Below are 22,711 nucleotides of genomic sequence, written 5' to 3' on the forward strand. Positions count from 1 at the left end.
ATATCAACAAATATTTCCAAAAATGTAGTGCTTTTCTTTATTTTAAATATTCTATGATAAGAAAAATCTGCAAAAGTAAGCACAATTGTTTTTCCCCCTCACTCTTAGCTAACTGAAGCCTTTCATTGAACTACCAAATAAACAAATTTGTACTCTTTCTGGCCAGACACGTGGCAGCACTTCTGCTATCATTTTGTTCATATTTAACAAAATGAAAATGCAGACATGAGTGTACACATTAGTGTTTGACTCTCTTACTGAACTAACACAGTTTGTACTCTGTTTTTACCTCAGCCAGGTCCACGACTCTGAACCATGGTAAAGAGACCTCTGGTTAATACGTCGGGTTCCGTGTCGGGCTGGTAGCCGGTAGTTAGCTTTACTGTCTGGGTCAGAGACAGAGAGAGGCGTTAAAAGGCTGCTCCAACACAGTGTACAGTTCACTCTTAACAGCTTACTTACAGCTGGGCTCGTCAGGCACTCTGCAATGACTGTAGTGGTTATTATGATATTTACGTGCTTCATCTTCCGTTTCTCATTGGTCGCGACTTGTTTTCAACTCTCCTTTCTCTCTCTCTCTCTCTCTCTCTCTCTCTCTCTCTCTCTCTCTCTCACACTCACACTCTCACACACACACAATGAGTGGGGCAGTCCCACTCATTTTCCCTGCTGCAGGGACCACACTGTTCGTGATGTTTATAGATCCTTCACTACAAGAACTATGACGCGTTGGGCAACTCTTCAACCCCCTTTTCAGCATTTTAGCCAATTCTCTCTAAACATTTTATGTTTAGTCAGGTCAGTTGTGGCCCCCAAAAGCCCTTCTCCAAAAGATGGAGATCTACTCACTGACATTGACACTTGCCCCATCCCACCATCCACAGAAAGTCACAATCTGGGTCTCACTTTGGACTCCAGTTTCATCCCAGGGTCATTTAAGGGATGATATCAGGACCGTGGACAGCTCCTTGGGGCAATTGAAGTAGCAGAATGTTTCAACATCGCTTGAAAAAAAAAAAACTGCCAGCTTTTAAACCAAAGCCTCCCACTTTATGGAGGACCACAAGAGCCACGCGCATCAAAATAAAGAATTCTGTGCTTAAATAATGAATTGTAGAATAAATTCTGCATTTGTAAATTCATTTTTGAATTCCAATTTAATAAACTGCATTTCAAAATCCTTTTTCCAATTGCACTTTATAAACTGCATTTCAAAATCCATTTCCCTTTCCTGTTTGCTCTGGGATTAGGTGCTGGATTAGCTGCTGGATTAGCTCTTCGATTAACAATTTCCTTGAGGCTATTCAAATTAGCCACACCGTGGGATGTAAGGAGCTCTCTGATTGGTTGGTCAGACACAGGCTGTCTGCTTGGATTTTTCTAACTCATGGCTTCGCCCTGCTACAAAGTGTGTGCTTGTACAAAGGCTGTTCAGCCTCAGGATTTACACTCGGCTCGACACAGATATGTGAAGAATGAAGGGACCCTGCACCGAAACGGAGTTCACAGCCTCTGACTGAGTGCCTGTTTTTGCAGTCTGGCCACCTGTTGAAGGTAACGTGCTAACGTGGCTAACGCTAGCATCACCTCATGTAGACCCGTTATTTAAAGGTCATCTTAGCTTATGAAATTTTTACGTCGCAGCTGTACGAGCTAGCTACGTGTTTTGTCAGCTGCTGTGCTCTTCACAAACAAAGCTGGAAGCAGCTCAGACTGTTAGAACCAGCACTGAGGCCTGTTACATTTATACAGTGTTAGAGCAATGGCTGCAGCCTACAGCCTTTAAACTAGCGATTAAAATGCTGACAGTCAACTCGTCAGTCCAGTTGTTACCACATTACTCTATGGTACTTAGAGTTAAAACAACTGAGACAGGCTGATTAAAATAACAGCTGTCAGTTCTCTCATTCCTTATATCAAGACTGGAGATCACGCTACTGATTTCAGCTCATTTAATATGTGAGTGCACAGATTCATTCTCAACTGGACATAAACGATGATCAAAGGTTGTATATATGATGAAGTCATCAAATCCCAGCCTCTAACACAGTGCGCTGAATCTTAGCTTTGAATGTCCAGTATATTCTAATCAGTGCAATGTAAGCATTCACTGAACCTACAGTATCTACACCTGTGTGGTAAAGATACAGATAATGAAATTTAATTAATACAATATACATCATGAAAAATGAAAGCTAAAATTGATTCAGTTTAGTACTTTTCTCTGTATGCTCTGTGATTATAAAGGCCTTAAATTCTGTGATATATACTGTAAATGATTTTTACAAAGGTCTTAAAGTAGTTAAATCACTGCTGATAGTCTGGTTGTTTATATTTTCACGTTTGTGTCTGTAGGACTGTTTGATGACAATTTGGACTCCTCTGGGAGATGAGGACACACCCACATCTGTTCCATACTGCAGCCATGGATGGTGTTACAGCTCTGAGGCAGCTTTGGGGCATCAGACACACACACCGGAAAACCAGCACCTGGACTTCATGCAGGAGAGACAGCCTCAGTGATGGACTCTGCATCCTCTACTTTACCTCCTAATCTCTTTCTTCTTTAACACACAATTAAAATCACTCCAAAAGAGTGTAAACTTACTGAGGAAGTTTAACTTGTACACATTTGTACTTTTGCTTGTTTTGAGTTATTTTTAAGAAGAGTAAAGTTATTCACATAAAGTTTTTATTCTTCTGTATTCTTTTGTATCAGGGCTCGCAAAATTTCAAAATCCCTGGTAGCCCTTCGGGCAGGGACTCTTCAGTTTTTGGTAGCCCAAAATAAATTTAAGTAGCCCGAATAAAAAAGAGCAATTTTTTTATTGATGTTTTGTTTCCCGTTTTGTTTCCTTTACAATATTATACAGTATAATATTGTAAGTATAATATTGTAACGGAAACAAAACATTAATCAAAAAATTGTTGAAACACAAATTTCAACATTGAATAAAAATTACAATCATCAACTCAAATACTTGGTTCTAATTGAACAGAAATTTCTATGAACTTGTAAGAACTGTGTAGAACATGAATCAGTCTGTGTCAGATCCTGAATTTGAAATTTCCACTGAAGTCACGGGTAAGAGACAAGTGGAACCAAGATCGAGGCCATTTGCTTTTTAAAGTTTGCAAAGACTGCTAAATTTTGCCAGTGGTAGTTCACTCTTTGCAACATAGTCTGTTCTAAACAGATTTTTCAGGTTTATTTTTAGTATGTTATTTGCAATTGGTGTTTGTTCTGGGAAAGATATTACAGACTGAGCAATAATGCATTTCTTGCATTTCTCATGGGTTCTAATGGGGGCCTTTCATAAAATTACTGGTCCCAGTAACAAAGGCGCTTGTCGACTCAGAAATCGAGGGAAAACCAACAACACACCCGGCAGAACATTATGTTATTTACATAATTTAAGTGGTCCGCAGGTGCACATTCGCTGTCAAAATAAAAGACGCGCACCAGATAAGAAGTTGCAGCGCGCGTTTGCGTCCATATAAAAAGCACTGTTTTTGTCCGCTAGAGCGGGATTTTCACAGCGCATTCTGCACCACATCTCTGTGTGTTCATCATTTGTTTGAAGCCAGCTCACCTCCTGCAACCACTTTTCCGAGAATACGCTCTTCTTTTGTGGTTCGGACTCCTTCTGACATTTCTTTGGAGGTGGAGGAACACCAAAGTAATTGCTTAAAGGAGCTTGCTTCTTCGACATTTTTAAGAGTTCTAAACAAATGTCTGTCCTCCTCCAGAAAATCCTATGTACGCAAACACGCGTTGCAACTTCTTATCTGGTGCGCGTCTTTTATTTTGACAGCGAATGCGCACCTGCGGACCACTTATGTGCACCTCTGGTTATTTAGCTCGTCATATTGCAGCCACAGAAATTCTTTTGTCCATGAAACCAAAAAGCTGCTCTTTCTTTTTGCCTTATAGTCTGATTTGTCATAACTTTTCCGTTTTGTGGTAAGCTTTTCTTTGGCTGTCACTTCTTCACCCTGACCTGTCTTATTTGGCTCAGCAGAACTAAAATATATATCCTGCTGCTTTTACACACGCACTCACATAACGCTCAGCGATTCTCTGCGCGATCAACCTCTCACATGTTTAAGCTTGCTGCGGGAGATTTCACTTGTCATGTTTGCATAGTAAGCTAACGATTGATAAGACGATGTCAGAGGAATTGGTGCTCAAATTATCGTCACTCACCAATCAGTACTGTCGCTCTCTATACACAGTTCGCGTGATTGCAAAGTGAAAGCAAAAAACAAGCGCAAATTCTGGCTCACCGATGCCAATGACATAATTACCCAGCTACATTTCCGAAAGAATGCAAAAGCATTGACATATATTTTTCCTTCCTATGATAGCCCGACGGGCAGGGCAGAGATAGATTTTGGTAGCCCGACTGGAAAAATCGCTAGCCCCGGGACGTCGGGCTAGCGATTTTGCGAGCCCTGGAGGTGATGCTAGCATTAGCCACGTTAGCACGTTACCTTCAACAGGTGGCCAGGCTGCAAAAACAGGCACTCAGTCAGAGGCTGAACTCTCCGTTTCGGTGCAGGGTCCCTTCATTCTTCACATATCTGTGTCGAGCCGAGTGTAAATCCTGAGGCTGAACGGCCTTTGTACAAGCACACACTAGTGATGTTCGATTCGTGAACGAATCGTTCAATACTCGAGAATCACTTTACTGACTCGTGAATCATGATTCACAAGCCCAACTGACTCACTGACTCATCCCTGTTTCTGTTAGCAAACTAATTCGCTTAGTAGAAATATATCTAGCTTATAATTAAAATTGTGGGGGGGAAAAACAACAGCCAGTTTCTTAACAAAAGCATTTCTGCTCTGAACTGGAAGAAAAAACCCTGAGTAGAAGCTCACATCAAGAAAATAGCTCCTCGGTTCACAGTAGCATCGCTCTGCTAACATGCTAACAGCACATTTGAGCTACTCACCCCCTCCCTTCCTGTGCTGAATCGTAAGCGTAAGCAAATCACTCAGGACTCGCTCACCCCCTCCCTCCTGTGCTGAATCATAGAGCGAACGAATCACTCAGGACTCACTAACCCCCTCCCTCCTGTGCTGAATCGTAAGCGTAAGCGAATCACTCAGGACTCGCTCACCCCCTCCCTCCTGTGCTGAATCATAGAGCGAGCGAACGAATCACTCACTCACTCACTCACCCCCTCCCTCCTGTGCTGAATCGTAAGCGAATCACTCAGGACTCGCTCACCCCCTACCTCCTGTGCTGAATCATAGAGCGAACGAATCACTCAGGACTCACTAACCCCCTCCCTCCTGTGCTGAATCGTAAGCGTAAGCGAATCACTCAGGACTCGCTCACCCCCTCCCTCCTGTGCTGAATCATAGAGCGCGCGAACGAATCACTCACTCACTCACTCACCCCCTCCCTCCTGTGCTGAATCGTAAGCGTAAGCGAATCACTCAGGACTCGCTCACCCCCTACCTCCTGTGCTGAATCATAGAGCGAACGAATCACTCAGGACTCACTAACCCCCTCCCTCCTGTGCTGAATCGTAAGCGTAAGCGAATCACTCAGGACTCGCTCACCCCCTCCCTCCTGTGCTGAATCATAGAGCGAGCGAACGAATCACTCACTTACCCCCTCCCTCCTGGCTCACAGCTTCTTCTTCTTCTTGGTTGGCAACCAATGTTAAGGTGCATTACCGCCCCCTGGCTCACAGCTCAGTGGACATTTAGATGAGAAAATATATATTTAACACATTTAAGGAAAATACTAATAAAATATAAATAAACAAAATAAATGTTTATTAAGCAATTTTGATAGGAAATTGCTTAATTTTAGAAATGTTTTTGCTCTTTTTTGCTCTATAAAATAGTTGTTGTTTTTTTTAGAATCATTCATCTTAGCAGTGGGATTTACATGAAAAGAGAAACAAATTAAGTTTGAGTGAAAATGTAAATTTTTTGCACTCTCTGGTCAACTGACTCAGTGAATCAAATGACTCAAAAAACCCGATTCACTTTGGTGAGTGACTCATTAAAACTCGATTCAGTAAAAAGAATCAAATTTACCATCACTAGCACACACGCTTCGTAGCAGGGCGAAGCCATGAGCTAGAAAAATCCAAGCAGACAGCCTGTGTCTGACCAACCAGAGAGCTCCTTACATCCCCCGGTGGGGCTAATAGGGCTTTGGAGCGTGATGTCACGGGGGTGGGCGTGGAAAGGATTTTGGCCTGATCCGCCATGTTCGGGGTCTAAGCGCAAGCAACGAAGGAGCGAAGGCACACACAACAGCCACGGTTTGTTCTTGCTGTGTGGTCCGCTGCAATGTTCAATCGCACGACCGGCAAGAGAATAAGCTTGAAAATGGTTTATCTTTTCATTCTTTCCCAACCTGGAAGCAACATGAGGCAGCTCGTGTTTCGATGTTAGCAAACGAAGGCGTCTAGCCTGGATAGAAGCTGTGAGACGAGCTCCAGTTCTCTTCCATCTCAAAATATCTGTTGGTGCGCCAGACATTTTCATTCCGGTAAGTTCTAAATATGTTCATATCACTCTTTATAGCCTATTAGTTTTATTTTCGATGCACTCTGAGCTCATAGCAAATTAGAACAAACATCCTACTGAGTGATTTTGCAGAACTACTTCTACTACTACTTCTATTTATAGAGATGCTAATTATTTGGCATTATTGCAGCAAACCAGCCTATGAAATGGATGAAACATCATGACTGAGTTCCAGCGCTACACAAGCGCTACTGCTTCAAACATACCACCATGCCAATCAGATTACTTCTTCCATGTGAGGGTGAAGAGGTGACCCTTCTGGATAAGATGGTGAAGGTTTGCTGCCGTTTTGGTGAACAGTGTGATAATAAAACCAGGGAAAAATGAAACCTCCTCCTGTTAAACATTCCTAAGTCTTTTGCTGTATAAATAGCGGTATTTTTTCAAAAGATACAGTAATTAAAGTAATATTAGTAGTGGGTGATATCATGTAAACACTGTCATGATTTTATGTAAACATTTTGTCACTTGTAAACTATAAATGATATGGATTCTACACTGTAACGGATGTGATGTTCTATAAAGTGGTTTTAATAATTAAAAAAAAAAGGCAAACATTAGTTTGTTTCTTTATTCAATTTTTGAACAGTGGGACTCAGTCAGTACATATTCAGTAAATGCAAATTATTTACACGGCAAAAACACAGCTGATTTCTCCATCACATTGTGTTGTGGAATTGGATTACGTACGTGTTACATAGTTACTTGAGCATTTCTTCTTCGATGGAACCAGCAAGGAAGAGATTTTTATTTTATTTTATCTCTCCTAATAAAGTATGCACACAGTAATAAATATCACAAATGATAAGCACCATAATATAAATAAACAACACTACAGAGCCTATAATCTGATTTCTGTCTTTTAGTTTATTAAAAAGTGAAGCACCAAACACTAGTTTGTGTCATTATCCAGATGTACATAAGCATGATTACACAGTTACTAGGAGCAGGTTTTGATTATCAATTAAAATCGATTCTAGCTTGGATAACGTGATATCAATTCATTAAAATCCTGAATCGATTTTTAATATAAATATTACTACATTTCAACCACCACCAAACAGCTAAAACAGTAAATGAGAGCAGGTACACCGATTCTGCACAAAGACGTAAACACAAAGCGCGGACCGCTGACGCATCAGAATCAGTGAGATGTCGCCTTTCTCACCAGATAGCGCAGACACGGTCGGGGCTGAAAGCCGACAGCTCACTGATTCTGATCCGTCGGCGGGTCCGTGCTTCGTGTTTACGCCTTTTTTGCGCTGATTCTGAAGCTGCAGGTTTTATTTCTCTTCAAACAATATTGACCGAACCAGCAGCAAAAGGAGATCCATACGCTTCACATAAACATCGTCATGAATTCCCTCTGACTTTTGCTGTTTTGCTTTCACCAGGATAAAATCACACTTCATGCACAGCTCTCTCTCTCTCTCTCTCTCTCTCTCACACTCACACACACACACACACACACACACACACACACACACACACACACACACACACACACACACACACACGGTATACTTCAAGAACAGTTTCCCGTCTAAAAATCTGTTTTCTGCATTATTCGCTTGTTTGTTAGGCATAAGACCTCCATTGTTTACAGCGCTGTCAGCCGCTGTTTTTTCCCCTTTTAAATACTTCCGAAAAGAAAACCTAATTTCTTCCGTTTAATAGGCTACTAAAATAATTCAAACTTTTTAACATTATGCAAAATTGCAAAACGCTAAGGTGTGTCTCTAATACAACCTCTGTAATTTGCTCTGCTTCAATTCAGCAGCATCAGGTAATGTTCATTTGTTGATTAATGGTTTTCTTTCGGTTTTGATCTACTGCTGAATATTTTTATAAAATCGTTTTTCTGTTTTAGCCTCAGCTATGTTGACACAAAGGCATCTGCTGTGATGCTTACACCTTAGATAAAGTCTCGAAAGTGTCAGCTTTCTTTTTATAGTTATACAAATATGCAAATGTACTGATCTATGATCTGAATTATACTATTGACTGACTGTCTGAGGCTAACAGTTACACAATCATACCAAAACTCTGTCCTGATAGTTTCCACTTTCTCTTTTGTATCACATACTGAGACAATATTCGGGATAAACAACCATGAAAACAATTTATTTATTCAGTTTAGAGGTTTACAGATCATTATAATCACAGAGCCCGCTTCACTTGTATTGTCCACTTGATGGCGCAGTAGAGCAAATGAATCATCACAATGCTTCGAACCATGAGTCGACCAATTGGGTGGAAAGCTTCAGTTCATCATGAGGCTTCATCTCACCATCACTAATCGAAGAGCTAATCCAGCACCTAATCCCGGAGCGAACAGAAAAGGGAAATGGATTTTGAAATGCAGTTTATTAAAGTGCAAGTGGAAAAAGGATTTTGAAATGCAGTTTATTAAATTGGAATTCAAAAATGTTTTTTGAAATACAATTGGAAAAAGGATTTTGAAAATCAATTTATTAAATTGGAATTCAAAAATGAATTTACAAATGCAGAATTTATTCTACAATTTATTATTTAAGCACAGAATTCTTTATTTCGATGCACGTGGCTCTTGTGGTCCTCCATACCACTTGTCGCGTATATCTAAAACATTTTGTCCTGATTCCTGCAGTTTGAGATTATGCTCTTGAGATGCCCAGTTCTATCAGCAAGATACTTTCTACAGATAAGCCATCTAACAGCACAGTGGAGCAGGATGTCTTTGTATGAGCTATCCATCTCCTCGAGCAGAGACTGGAATTGGCAGTAAGTTAACGTTCCTGGGCCTGAAGCTGATTTTCACATACCAACCTCCCCAGTGTGTGCAGCTTTGCTCTCAGGTCCAAGACATATTAAATCTGGCTTTTAGCTGGACTTGGACCTTCCTTCCAGCTTCCCTTAACCAGGTCCAACACCCCCGTGACCTGGAGTACCTCAGCAAACAACTGAGGCTCTAATCAGCGATCCAATTGCGTAAATCCTCGTGAATGAACTTTCAAATCATGGACTTTAAAGTCTTTTTCAGCCTCTCCACCAGCCTGTCAGTCTGAGGGTGGTAGACACTAGTCCAAACAGATTTAATGCCAAATAATTCATACAGCTCTTTAAGTGTAGCTCAGAAGGGGTGTGGCCTCAGGAGGTAGAGCAGGTCATCTACTGACCGGAAGGTTGGTGGTTTGAACTCTGGCTCCCCCAGACTGCATGCCAAATATCTTTGATATTAAGATATAAATATCAAGATTTTAACCCCAAGTTGCTCTCTCATGCATCCACCTTTTAATGTTAGAATCTTAAAAGCACAGAAGAAGTGCTTGTGTGAATGTGGCATGTTGTATAAAGCCCTGAGTCCTGAGTGCGGGAGAGTAGAAAAGCGCTACATAAGAATCATAAGAGTTCAGTTACCATTTAAGTGTGCAGTCAAATGAGACCTGATAATGGGTGCAAAGAGGCTTTTGGAATGGTCGGCTGGTTAACCATCTGACACTTCAGGCAGGATGCACACCATCAGCGCACATTCTTTTGGATGCCCGCCCAATAAAATATACCTTTTTCCATATCATCATGTAGTTTAGATGTTTGTTAGCGGCCCTGAACCTACACAGTAGAAAAAAGGTTGTCAATTTCCCCTTGTGGGACTAATAAAGGTATATCAATAATCAAAGGTGTCAGTGAAAGAGACATGCAGATTGTGGTCTGTAATGACATCTTATATAAGGGATTGTCGTTAAACCTTTCAAAAAAACTCATGCTTTAACTTTTCTTTGTCATTGTTTGTTGTAGGAACTCCATCGGCACATAGAGGAGGGCCTGGGCAAGAACATGTCGGAGAGGTGCTCCACCTCCATCAGCAGTGCACTGCAGACCACACAGAATGACATGATTGGTAACATGTCCACCTTTCTACTTCAACAGGCTCCGGTTTACGTTAAGCCACTATGAGGTTTTCAGCTATGATTGCCAAACACATGTGTATTTGTGGCATGCAACTAGTTACACTATATGGCAGGGGTGGGCAATTCCAGGCCTTGAGGGCCGGTGTCCTGCAGGTTTTAAATCTCACCTTGGGTCAACACACTTGAATCAAATGATTTGTTCGTTACCAGGCCTCTGGAGAACTTCAGGACTTCATGTTGAGGAGGTCATTTAGCCATTTAAATCAGCTGTGTTGGATCAAGGACACATCTAAAACCTGCAGGGACACCGGCCCTTGAGGCCTGGAGTTGCCCACCCTTGCTATATGGAATAGTTATTGTTTGAAAATTGTGTTGTAATTCATAGCCAAGCAGAAAATAGTTATTTATTTTCACAATGACTCTGCTGTTTTCTGTTCATGTGTGCAGAGGGTCTGAAGCCTTTGCTGCCCAGTGCTGTGAGAGAGCAGGTTGACAAGCTGGTGCCTCGAAGTCAGTGCTTCAGCCTCAGTTATGACCTTGCCTGTGACAAGCTTTGCAGTGACTTTCAGGAAGATATCAGCTTCCACTTCTCTCTGGGCTGGACCATGCTGGTCAACCGCTTCCTCGGACCCAAGAATACCCGACGCGTTCTCATGGGCTACAATGACCAGGTAACACTGCCAGAAGTATAAACTTCCTCAAAGTGTCTACATAAGCAACATATGTACAATTAAAAAGCATATTTGATGCATAGAATCCGGAAACAAAAAGCATAATCACATACCTAAATTGATATAGAAAGCTTCTTTTTCACCTTCAGCCGTGTCCTACTGTTGGACATGACCAGAATAAAACCAGGACAAAAAGACCAGAGCTGGATTGATCTGTACAGGGCCGTGTGCTTTGTGAGGTTATTCGCTGTGTTGTCCATACAGGTTCCTCGCCCAATGGCCTTGACACCGGTCAGCACCAGCATGCCTCCATTTCCACAAAGCGCCATGACCCAGGAGGAGCTGATGGTCTCTATGGTGACCGGTCTTGCTTCCCTCACCTCCCGTACTTCCATGGGTGTTCTTGTCGTTGGTGGAGTGGTGAGGATCTACAAACACACCGCACACAATTAGAATTGAATGAAATATTAAGGAAACAGATCTGGTATTCCAGAATCAAAGAGGTAGTGATGGGCAACAAATGTGTTATAATGCTCTACAGAGTGAATTGCAAAGCTCTGAAAATGGGACAGTACTTGCTTTTCCTGTTGTGGGATGGGAGTTGAAATGATCTGAACTGTGATGTTTTTGATTACATGCTGGCAAAAAGCAATTCAATTCAATTCAATTTTATTTATATAGCGCCAAATCACAACAAATGTCGCCTCAAGGCGCTTCATAGATACAGAGAAAAGCCCAACAATCAAATGACCCCCTATGAGCAAGCACTTTGGCGACAGTGGGAAGGAAAAACTCCCTTTTAACAGGAAGAAACCTCCGGCAGAACCAGGCTCAGGGAGGGGCGGCCATCTGCTGCGACCGGTTGGGGTGAGAGAAGGAAGACAGGATAAAAGACATGCTGTGGAAGAGAGACAGAGATTAATAACAGATACGATTCAATACAGAGAGGTCTGTTAATACATAGTGAGTGAGAAAGGTGACTGGAAAGGAAAAACTCAATGCATCATGGGAATCCCCCGGCAGCCTACATCTATTGCAGCATAACTAAGGGAGGATTCAGGGTCACCTGGTCCAGCCCTAACTATATGCTTTAGCAAAAAGGAAAGTTTTAAGCCTAATCTTAAAAGTAGAGATAGTGTCTGTCTCCCGAATCCAAACTGGAAGCTGGTTCCACAGAAGAGGGGCCTGAAAACTGAAGGCTCTCCCTCCCATTCTACTTTTAAATACTCTAGGAACAACAAGTAGGCCTGCAGAGCGAGAGCGAAGTGCTCTAATAGGGTGATATGGTACTACAAGGTCATTAAGATAAGATGGGGCCTGATTATTTAAGACCTTGTATGTGAGGAGCAGGATTTTGAATTCAATTCTGGATTTAACAGGAAGCCAATGAAGGGAAGCCAAAACAGGAGAAATATGCTCTCTCTTTCTAGTCCCTGTCAGTACTCTTGCTGCAGCATTTTGGATTAACTGAAGGCTTTTCAGTGAGTTTTTTGGACATCCTGATAATAATGAATTGCAGTAGTCCAGCCTGGAAGTAATAAATGCATGAACTAGTTTTTCAGCGTCACTCTGAGACAGGATATTTCTAATTTTAGAGATGTTGCGCAAATGGAAGAACGCAGTCTTACATATTTGTTTAATATGTGCGTTGAAGGACATATCCTGGTCAAAAATGACTCCAAGGTTCCTCACAGTGTTACTGGAGGCCAAGGTAATGCCATCCAGAGTAAGAATCTGGTTAGATACCATATTTCTAAGCTTTTCAGCGCCGAGTACAATGACCTCAGTTTTATCTGAGTTGAGAAGCAGAAAGTTAGTGGCCATCCAAGTCTTTATGTCTTTAAGACATTCCTGCAGTTTAACTAATTGGTGTGTGTTATCTGGCTTCATGGACAGATAGAGCTGGGTGTCATCTGCATAGCAGTGAAAATGTATGCTATGTCTTCTAATGATGCTGCCTAGGGGAAGCATGTATAATGTAAACAGAATTGGTCCTAGCACTGAACCCTGTGGAACTCCATAATTAACCTGAGTGTGTGAAGAGGACTCTCCATTTACATGCACAAATTGGAGTCTATTAGATAGATATGATACAAACCACTGCAGTGCAATACCTGTAATACCTACAGCATGTTCTAATCGCTCTAATAGAATATTATGGTCAACAGTATCGAATGCTGCACTAAGGTCAAGAAGGACAAGCACAGAGATGAGTCCACTGTCAGAGGCCATAAGAAGATCATTTGTAACCTTCACTAAAGCTGTTTCTGTGCTGTGATGAGCTCTGAAACCTGACTGAAACTCTTCAAATAAACCATTCCTCTGCAGATGATCTGTTAGCTGTTTGACAACTACTCTTTCAAGGATTTTTGATATGAAAGGAAGGTTGGAGATTGGCCTATAATTAGCTAAGACTGCTGGGTCTAGAGATGGCTTTTTGAGTAAAGGTTTAACTGCAGCCACCTTGAAGGCCTGTGGTACATAGCCGATTATTAGAGATAGGTTGATCATATATAAGATCGAAGAATTAATCAATGGCAGAACTTCTTTGAGCAGTTTTGTAGGAATGGGGTCTAAAAGACACGTTGATGGTTTGGAGGAAGTAATTATTGACGTTAACTCAGAAAGATCGATTGGGAAAAAAAGAGTCTAACTTAACATCAATGGAACTACGAGTAGCTGTAGATAATATTACATCTGTGGGATGATTATTGGTAATTTTTTCTCTAATGATAAAAATTTTATTTGTGAAGAAGTTCATGAAGTCATCACTAGTTAACGTTAAAGGGATGGTTGGCTCAAAAGAGCTCTGACTTTTTGTCAGCCTGGCTACAGTGCTGAAGAGAAACCTGGGGTTGTTCTTATTTTCTTCAATCAGTGATGAGTAGTAAGCTGTTCTGGCTTTGCGGAGGGCTTTCTTATAAAGCAACAAACTATTTCTCCAGGCTAAATGATGATCCTCTAAATTTGTGACACGCCATTTCCTCTCCAGATTACGAGTCATCTGCTTTAGGGTACGTGTTTGAGAATTATACCACGGGGTCAGGTACTTCTGATTAGAGACCTTAGTTTTCACTGGAGCTACAGTATCCAGAGTCGTACGTAGTGAGGAGGTGAAATTATTAACAAGATAATCGACCTCTGTTGGGGTAGCGTTCAGATAGCTGCTCTGCTCTGTGTTGGTACAGGGCATTGACGATGATAACAGTGGCTGGATTATATTCTTAAACTTAGTTACAGCGCTTTCAGAAAGACATCTACTTTGATAGAGTCCACTCTCCACTGCTGCGTAATCAATTATTGTAAATGTAAATGTTATCAAGAAATGATCAGACAGGAGAGGGTTTTCAGGAAACACTGTTAAATGTTCAGTTTCTATGCCATATGTTAAAACAAGATCTAGAGTGTGATTAAAGTGGTGGGTGGGTTCTTTTACATTTTGAGAGAAACCAATTGACTCTAACAACAGATTAAATGCCATGTTGAGGCTGTCATTTTTAGCATCTACATGGATGTTAAAATCACCCACAATAATTATTTTATCTGAGCTCAGAACTAAATCAGATATAAAGTCTGAGAAATCAGACAGAAACTCTGTGTAAGGCCCAGGTGGACAATAGATGATAACAAGTAAGACTGGTTTCTGAGTTTCACAGCTGGGGTGGACAATGTTAAGCATCAGGCTTTCAAATGAATTAAAAGTCTGTCTTGGTCTTTCATTAATTAATAGACTGGTGTGAAAAATTGCTGCCACACCGCCCCCTCGACCTGTGCTTCGAGATTTCTGGTAGTTAGAATGACTCGGGGGTGTTGATTCATTTAAGCTAACATAATCATCCTGCTGCAACCAGGTTTCTGTAAGGCAGAGTAAATCAATTTGTTGATCAATTATTAAGTCATGTACTAACAGAGACTTGGAAGAGAGAGACCTAATATTTAATAATCCACATTTCACTGTTTTACTCTTTGGTTCAGATGTGGATACTGTATTGTTCTTTCTTTGTAAATGTTTAAGTTGTTTGTTGCTGGTTTTTAGTTTGTTTTTTGTCTTTTTGGAAGCAGACACAGTCTCTATGGAGATGGGTTTTTGGGGGGGTAGCAGGAGGAGAGAAGCTGCAGAGAGGTGTGTAAGACTGCAACTCTGCTTCCTGGTCCCAACTCTGGATAGTCATGTTTTGAGGGGTTTAATAAATTTGTCGATATTTCTAGAAATGAGAGCTGCTCCATCCAAAGTGGGATGGATGCCATCTCTCCTAACAAGACCAGGTTTCCTCCAGAAGGTTTGCCAATTATCTATGAAGCCCACATCGTTTCTGGGACACCACTCAGACAGCCAGCAATTTAAGGAGAACATGCGGCTAAACATGTCACTCCTGGTCTGATTGGGGAGGGGACCAGAGAAAACTACAGAGTCCGACATTGTTTTGGCAAAGTTGCACACCGATTCAATATTGATTTTAGTGACCTCCGATTGGCGTAACCGGGTGTCATTACTGCCGACGTGAATTATGATTTTATTGAATTTACGTTTACCCTTAGCCAGCAGTTTTAAATTTCCTTCAATGTCGCCTGCTCTGGCCCCTGGAAGACAATTGACTATGGTTGCCGGTGTCTCTAGCTTCACATGTCTGAGAACAGAATCACCAATTACCAGAGTTTGACCCCCAGCGGGTGTGTCACCGAGTGGGGAAAAACGGTTAGACACATGAACGAGTTGGTGGTGTACCTGGGGCTTCTGTTTAGGACTACGCTTCCTCCTCACCGTTACCCAGCCTTTCCCCAGCTGCTTGGGGTCTGCCGGGGAACAACTAGCGGGGCCTACGCTATCTTCGGCTGCACCAGCTACAGGGGCCTGGCTAGCTAAGGGTGAGAGCAGGGTGCAAAGCCGAGTCTCCAGTTCAGTAATCCTGGCCTCCAGAGCTGCAAATATGCTACATTTGTTACAGATATCATTACTGCTAAAGGAGGCCGAGGAGTAACTAAACATCTGACACAATGAGCAAGAAAGTGCAGAAGGGACAGGTGAAGTAGCCATGGTGCTAACGGGTCGGCTACGAGCTAAGCTAGCGAAACAGTACAGAGACAGTGAGTGAATACTTTGGCTATAAATTAGGTAGTGAGTACACAGAAAGTGTGCTTCGGATGAAGCACGTGAAGATTATACTGTGAAAAAAGAATGTATTTAAAAGTTGTTAATTAAACTGCTAAGCAAATAAGCTACTCAGAAACACCACTGTGTTTGAGCAGGAACAGGAAGCGATACTATACCACAGAGCGAGCGAACACCAAGTGAACACCAGTGAAGCACAATAAAACCACAGCAACAGTGTTTACTCACCACCTGTAACACTTGCCAGAAAGGCTTTCTCATTAAGTTCATCATTTTATCATAGTTTTTATTAAAGAGTTATTCAAATTTTTGCACTATGAAGATTCCAAACTAACTTTTTGAATGCTAATTTTATTTCCTCATGCCTTTTGTTATTTCATGATAGCCAACCATTAAACGTAGACTTAGTGCTCAGCCTATGTTTCAGCCTGACCTTGGTCTTTCATTCTGTGTAGATCTGGAAAGCAGTGGGCTGGCGTCTCATCGCTTTGTCACTGGGCCTTTATGGGCTCCTCTACATCTATGAGCGGCTCACCTGGACCACCAAGGCCAAAGAAAGAGCCTTTAAGAGGCAGTTTGTGGATTACGCCAGTGAGAAGCTACAGCTCATTGTCAGTTACACTGGATCCAACTGCAGCCACCAAGTCCAGCAGTGAGCACACATAATTAGACTAATGTTACCGGAGAGAATGCCAAGTATATTTGTGATCCAGCACTGAACATTGTCGAGCCTTTCTAACGCTGTGTGTGGTCGACAGGGAATTGGCTGGGGTGTTTGCTCAGCTCTGCCAGCAGGTTGACATCACCCGTCAAAATCTTGAAGATGACATCACTGACATGAACAGCAAGATTGAGCTGCTGGACAGCCTCCAGAGCAAGGCTAAGCTGCTACGGTAAAACATGATAACCTCAACTGTGGCTCTTTGCTCATGCATGCTGTGTGTCTCTCTTTACAATGTAGAGCCTTGGGCGGAGTGATGAGGAGAAGTCCTGACTATAAACATATTTCCAGTTAAAATGAAATTGCAGTGGTGGAAAGAGCGAGTTAACTGTCAAACTTGTAAAACACTAGGCATTATTAAACATTTTGTTCACAGGTTACAGGTGACAAGCTATTTCAAAGAGTTCTTGGTTCCAACCTGCTGACAAGCTGGGGTCTTTCTATGTGGTGTTTGCATGTCCTCCCTGTGCCTAAATGGGTTCTCTTCCGTATCTGGGCTTGCTACCACAGTTCAAAGACAGGCACATTAGACTAATTTATGATTTCAGGGCTCGCAAAATTTCAAAATCCCTGGTAGCCCTTCGGGCAGGGACACTTCAGTTTTTGGTAGCCCAAAATAAATTTAAGTAGCCCGAATAAAAAAGAGCAATTTTTTTATTGATGTTTTGTTTCCCGTTTTGTTTCCTTTACAATATTATACAATATAATATTGTAAGTATAATATTGTAACGGAAACAAAACATTAATCAAAAAATTGTTGAAACACAAATTTCAACATTGAATAAAAATTACAATCATCAACTCAAATACTTGGTTCTAATTGAACAGAAATTTCTATGAACTTGTAAGAACTGTGTAGAACATGAATCAGTCTGTGTCAGATCCTGAATTTGAAATTTCCACTGAAGTCACGGGTAAGAGGCAAGTGGAACCAAGATCGAGGCCATTTGCTTTTTAAAGTTTGCAAAGACTGCTAAATTTTGCCAGTGGCAGTTCACTCTTTGCAACATAGTCTGTTCTAAACAGATTTTTCAGGTTTATTTTTAGTATGTTATTTGCAATTAGTGTTTGTTCTGGGAAAGATATTACAGACTGAGCAATAATGCATTTCTCGCATTTCTCATGGGTTCTAATGGGGGCCTTTCATAAAATTACTGGTCCCAGTAACAAAGGCGCTTGTCGACTCAGAAATCGAGGGAAAACCAACAACACACCCGGCAGAACATTATGTTATTTACATAATTTAAGTGGTCCGCAGGTGCGCATTCGCTGTCAAAATAAAAGACGCGCACCAGATAAGAAATTGCAGCGCGCGTTTGCGTCCATATAAAAAGCACTGTTTTTGTCCGCTAGAGCGGGATTTTCACAGCGCATTCTGCACCACATCTCTGTGCGTTCATCATTTGTTTGAAGCCAGCTCACCTCCTGCAACCACTTTTCCGAGAATACGCGCTTCTTTTGTGGTTCGGACTCCTTCTGACATTTCTTTGGAGGTGGAGGAACACCAAAGTAATTGCTTAAAGGAGCTTGCTTCTTCGACATTTTTAAGAGTTCTAAACAAATGTCTGTCCTCCTCCAGAAAATCTTATTAAATCAAATGATGAACGCACAGAGATGTGGTGCAGAATGCGCTGTGAAAATCCCACTCTAGCGGACAAAAACAGTGCTTTTTATATGTACGCAAACACGCGTTGCAACTTCTTATCTGGTGCGCGTCTTTTATTTTGACAGCGAATGCGCACCTGCGGACCACTTATGTGCACCTCTGGTTATTTAGCTCGTCATATTGCAGCCACAGAAATTCTTTTGTCCATGAAACCAAAAAGCTGCTCTTTCTTTTTGCCTTATAGTCTGATTTGTCATAACTTTTCCGTTTTGTGGTAAGCTTTTCTTGGGCTGTCACTTCTTCACCCTGACCTGTCTTATTTGGCTCAGCAGAACTAAAATATATATCCTGCTGCTTTTACACACGCACTCACATAACGGTCAGCGATTCTCTGCGCGATCAACCTCTCACATGTTTAAGCTTGCTGCGGGAGATTTCACTTGTCATGTTTGCATAGTAAGCTAACGATTGATAAGACGATGTCAGAGGAATTGGTGCTCAAATTATCGTCACTCACCAATCAGTACTGTCGCTCTCTATACACAGTTCGCGCGATTGCAAAGTGAAAGCAAAAAACAAGCGCAAATTCTGGCTCACCGATGCCAATGACATAATTACCCAGCTACATTTCCGAAAGAATGCAAAAGCATTGACATATATTTTTCCTTCCTATGATAGCCCGACGGGCAGGGCAGAGATAGATTTTGGTAGCCCGACTGGAAAAATCGCTAGCCCCGGGACGTCGGGCTAGCGATTTTGCGAGCCCTGGATTTGGAATTGGCCATAGGTGTGAATGTGAACAGTTGTTTGCATTAGCCCCGTGAAACTGGTGATGTATGCTTCAACATTTCCTGGGTCCACTCCACAGTCTCCTTCCGGTAGGAAGTGCCCGGAACCACTTTTCCTAGGATCCATCATAATCTGATTCCTGAACCATCTCCACTGGCTCCATTTGATGTGGAGGAATAGCGACTGTATTCCTGTATTTCTGTATGTAGTCTGTGTTTTTATACTTTGGTCACTGCGCACCACTTGGGGTGAGCAGTGACCAAAGTATAGGCTCCAATGGGGTGGGGGTTGGGGATGAAATGATCGAGTGTCTCTGCAAACAAACAAAAGTCTGGGCCTGAACCTGTGTGCATGCAGCAACACATGTTCTTATATGTGGAGGTGCAACATGAACTTATAGTAAGGCAAATCCAAATTATCATGAACAACATTGTGCTGTCTCTTACTTGTCCATGTGTTCTGTTCAAGCGTGGATGCAAAGAGTTCCCTTGAAGCTGTATCAACCAGCTGTACTTGAAGAAGAGTGACTTCACACTAAATAAATTTGTAGGGCTGGTGTGATTCATCAAGTAATTCATTTACAAATGGACACATTCTATGCTTTTATATGATGATGTAAACATGAGAGTTTTGCCCACATTTGTGACAAAAAGAGACCTGAAACAGAAACGTAATTAACAGCAGCATGTAAATAAAACGCCTGACAACATTAAACCCAGACAGCCACCAGTTTTTAGCAAAAACATTGATAACACAACTGCAGAGAGTGAAAGAAAACATGTTTCTGGTCCAAAAAGAAAAAGCAGCACATAAACTGGAACCTCGAATTCCACCAACTACACCAGACTGTGCCAGGTTCCAAACTGAGTTGTGCAGCCATTCACAGCAGGGCCAGAGTGTTTTTTGCACTGTGCCATGTTCAAGCATGATCTCAGGGTGACTATATTTCTGATCAACACATGCTGTTTGCAGGTGTCTCTTTTAAACATGCAACTTGTTGCATAATTGTCTATTTTTTTTTTTTTTTTTTTTTAAACGTGTTTGCGTTTGTGTGCTTTTTCAGGAATAAAGCGGGCTGGCTGGACAGTGAGCTCAACATGTTCACCCAGCAGTATCTTCATCACAGCAAGTAAAACCAGGTGGAACATCCTCAAAGGGAAAGAGTGGCACCGGAGCAACGTTTTGTACATCTGTTAATGGTTCCTCACAGGTGTATTTGAAGTCACTGAGAGAAATACTAACATTACTTTTAACAGAAGGCGTGGTTTGGATATCTGACATAAGTTGAAGGAGCTGCTAATTAGTTGTCATGTAGTTGTGTAGACATGATGTCAGGATCAGTCTGTTGAGCTTGTCCGTGTTCAGTTGTGGTAATGTGCAAATGAACATGAACTGGCCATCTGTTGATGGCTCATCAGCACTGATCAGTCACACCCACCACCTTCTGTCAAAAACTCTGTCACGCTGTCCTTTAATGGAATTCTGCTTAACCTGGCACTTTCTGCCTGTATAGATGTGATTTTGTGTATACATGTGAACACTGGACAAATACAGAAGTAAGACACTCCACCAGTGAATGGGAAAATGTGTGTGTAGTCATGGTAGTCCGTGATATTCCATTGCGTCATGATGACACACACACACACAGACATTTGATGTGCATTTCCTTTATTATTGCTACTGATAAGACACCACACATCCGAATGACTAAAAACATCAGAAATTGATTTGCAGTTAAATAATAGGAGATTTTATATAACCTTTTATTCTTTTTCTTGTGACGTTGTCAGATTAAGCCACTCTTGCTGTTGCAGATGTAAGGCTTTACTTTGATATGTCCCACCTGCTTACACATTGTTACAGATAAACCACACACACACTCGAGTGAGACAGCATTTCCACCATAACAACGAACGTCTGAGGAAAGACAAAAGGATGTTGACCCAGCCTCCAGAGTCAAATCGGAGCAAGCTCAGTCTGGGGCCAGACATTAGTGGTCACTGCCCCCCAGAAGTCTGGTCCATGTCTTGATCTGTCAGAACACTTTGATTGTTATTATTATTATTTTTTTTTTTTAGTCTCTTTAAAACAGCTGGTCATTGTTGCTCCGACTTGTAAAGTGACAGAGGACAGCTGCACAGTTTGGCCTTTGTTAAGCTGTAGCAGTGAATAATAAGATACAGCAGGTTTTGGATACTCACAGAGTACTTGTTAAGAGCAAACATTCACTGTTTGTTTGCTTTCTGGTGCTCTCTGATTAGAAGAACATTTAGAAACTTTTAGAAATGGTTTGCTTCACCTGCACCATTTAGCAGAATTGCAGAAAAAAAAGACTAGAGCCACACAGTTGAGCTTAGACTAGCTAAAGTAAAGAACATGCAACTTTATTGTATTTTTATTTATTAGATTTTCTTGAGCTGATTTCTAGTCCCAGCTTCTCACGGACATCACAACAAATTTGTGTTTGGTGTTTGGCTCTTCCTTTAACAAAGCCAATTTGAAAGTTTAGCACTGTGCAGTATGTGTGGAGTAACATTTTTCACTCCCACTAAATGTTGTGCTTTCAGAAGTGTGAGCAGAATGAAATTATTATTTTGAACTAGAAGCAGTGACAAAGAAGAAACATCACAGTAGATGTGACTTAATTGTCCACGGTTGTATACTGTTTGTGTTGCCAAATGATGCTGCTGTAATAACCCTGTTTTGTTTGGGTTTTTTTTTTTGTTGTTTTTTTGTTTTGGGGTTTGTTTTTTAGGGCAAATATATGCTTTTCATCCATTTGCTCTGTTTCTTTTGTTTTGCCCTAAAGCAAGTGTACACCAACAGAACAGTTTTCTGCCTTTGGGACATTGACAGTACCTGCATGCAGCCTTTACATGCAACTAGTGTAATTTCTTGCCCTATTAAAATGTGTATCTATGTGTAAAAGTAAATAAAGAGAAATTATCAACTATAAAGTCCATCCATCCATCCATTCGCTTCCGCTTATCCTTTTCAGGGTCGCGGGGGGCGCTGGAGCCTATCCCAGCTGTCATAGGGCGAGAGGCAGGGTACACCCTGGACAGGTCGCCAGTCTGTACATGTACACGCACGCACGCACACACGTGCGTGCGTACATGTACACGCGTGCGTGCGTGCATGCATGTACACACGCGTACGTACACGTACACACACGCATGCCTAAGTGTACATACGTACAAAACCCCCACAAAAAATAATTCTTAATTTTGGTCACTAAGAATTTGATGGTCAAAAGCATTATTGTGAAATTCAACTGTATAACATTCAGAAACTCACTAGTTATTTTTTGCAATATGGTATTGACAGTCTGACTGTAGTCTTCTCGGTGTATCCTTAGGTGTGAA

General features: G+C 41.6%; 1 protein-coding gene across 2 annotated transcripts in view; it reads left to right on the forward strand.

The window, feature by feature from the left end:
* mfn2 (mitofusin 2) overlaps window positions 1-22,303 on the forward strand; it is a 45,434-nt gene extending 23,131 nt beyond the window's left edge. For both annotated transcript variants that reach the window (XM_085145069.1, XM_085145067.1), the window contains exons 13-18: window positions 10,337-10,439; window positions 10,897-11,120; window positions 11,385-11,540; window positions 16,686-16,882; window positions 16,989-17,123; window positions 20,410-22,303. In XM_085145069.1, the coding sequence (XP_085001195.1) occupies window positions 10,337-10,439; window positions 10,897-11,120; window positions 11,385-11,540; window positions 16,686-16,882; window positions 16,989-17,123; window positions 20,410-20,479 (885 nt within the window). In that variant the 3' untranslated portion in view covers window positions 20,480-22,303. The remainder of the gene's footprint in view (window positions 1-10,336; window positions 10,440-10,896; window positions 11,121-11,384; window positions 11,541-16,685; window positions 16,883-16,988; window positions 17,124-20,409) is intronic.
* Window positions 22,304-22,711: the final 408 nt, after the last annotated feature.

This window comes from Neolamprologus multifasciatus, chromosome 20, assembly GCF_963576455.1.
Source record: "Neolamprologus multifasciatus chromosome 20, fNeoMul1.2, whole genome shotgun sequence".
NCBI lineage: Eukaryota > Metazoa > Chordata > Actinopteri > Cichliformes > Cichlidae > Neolamprologus > Neolamprologus multifasciatus.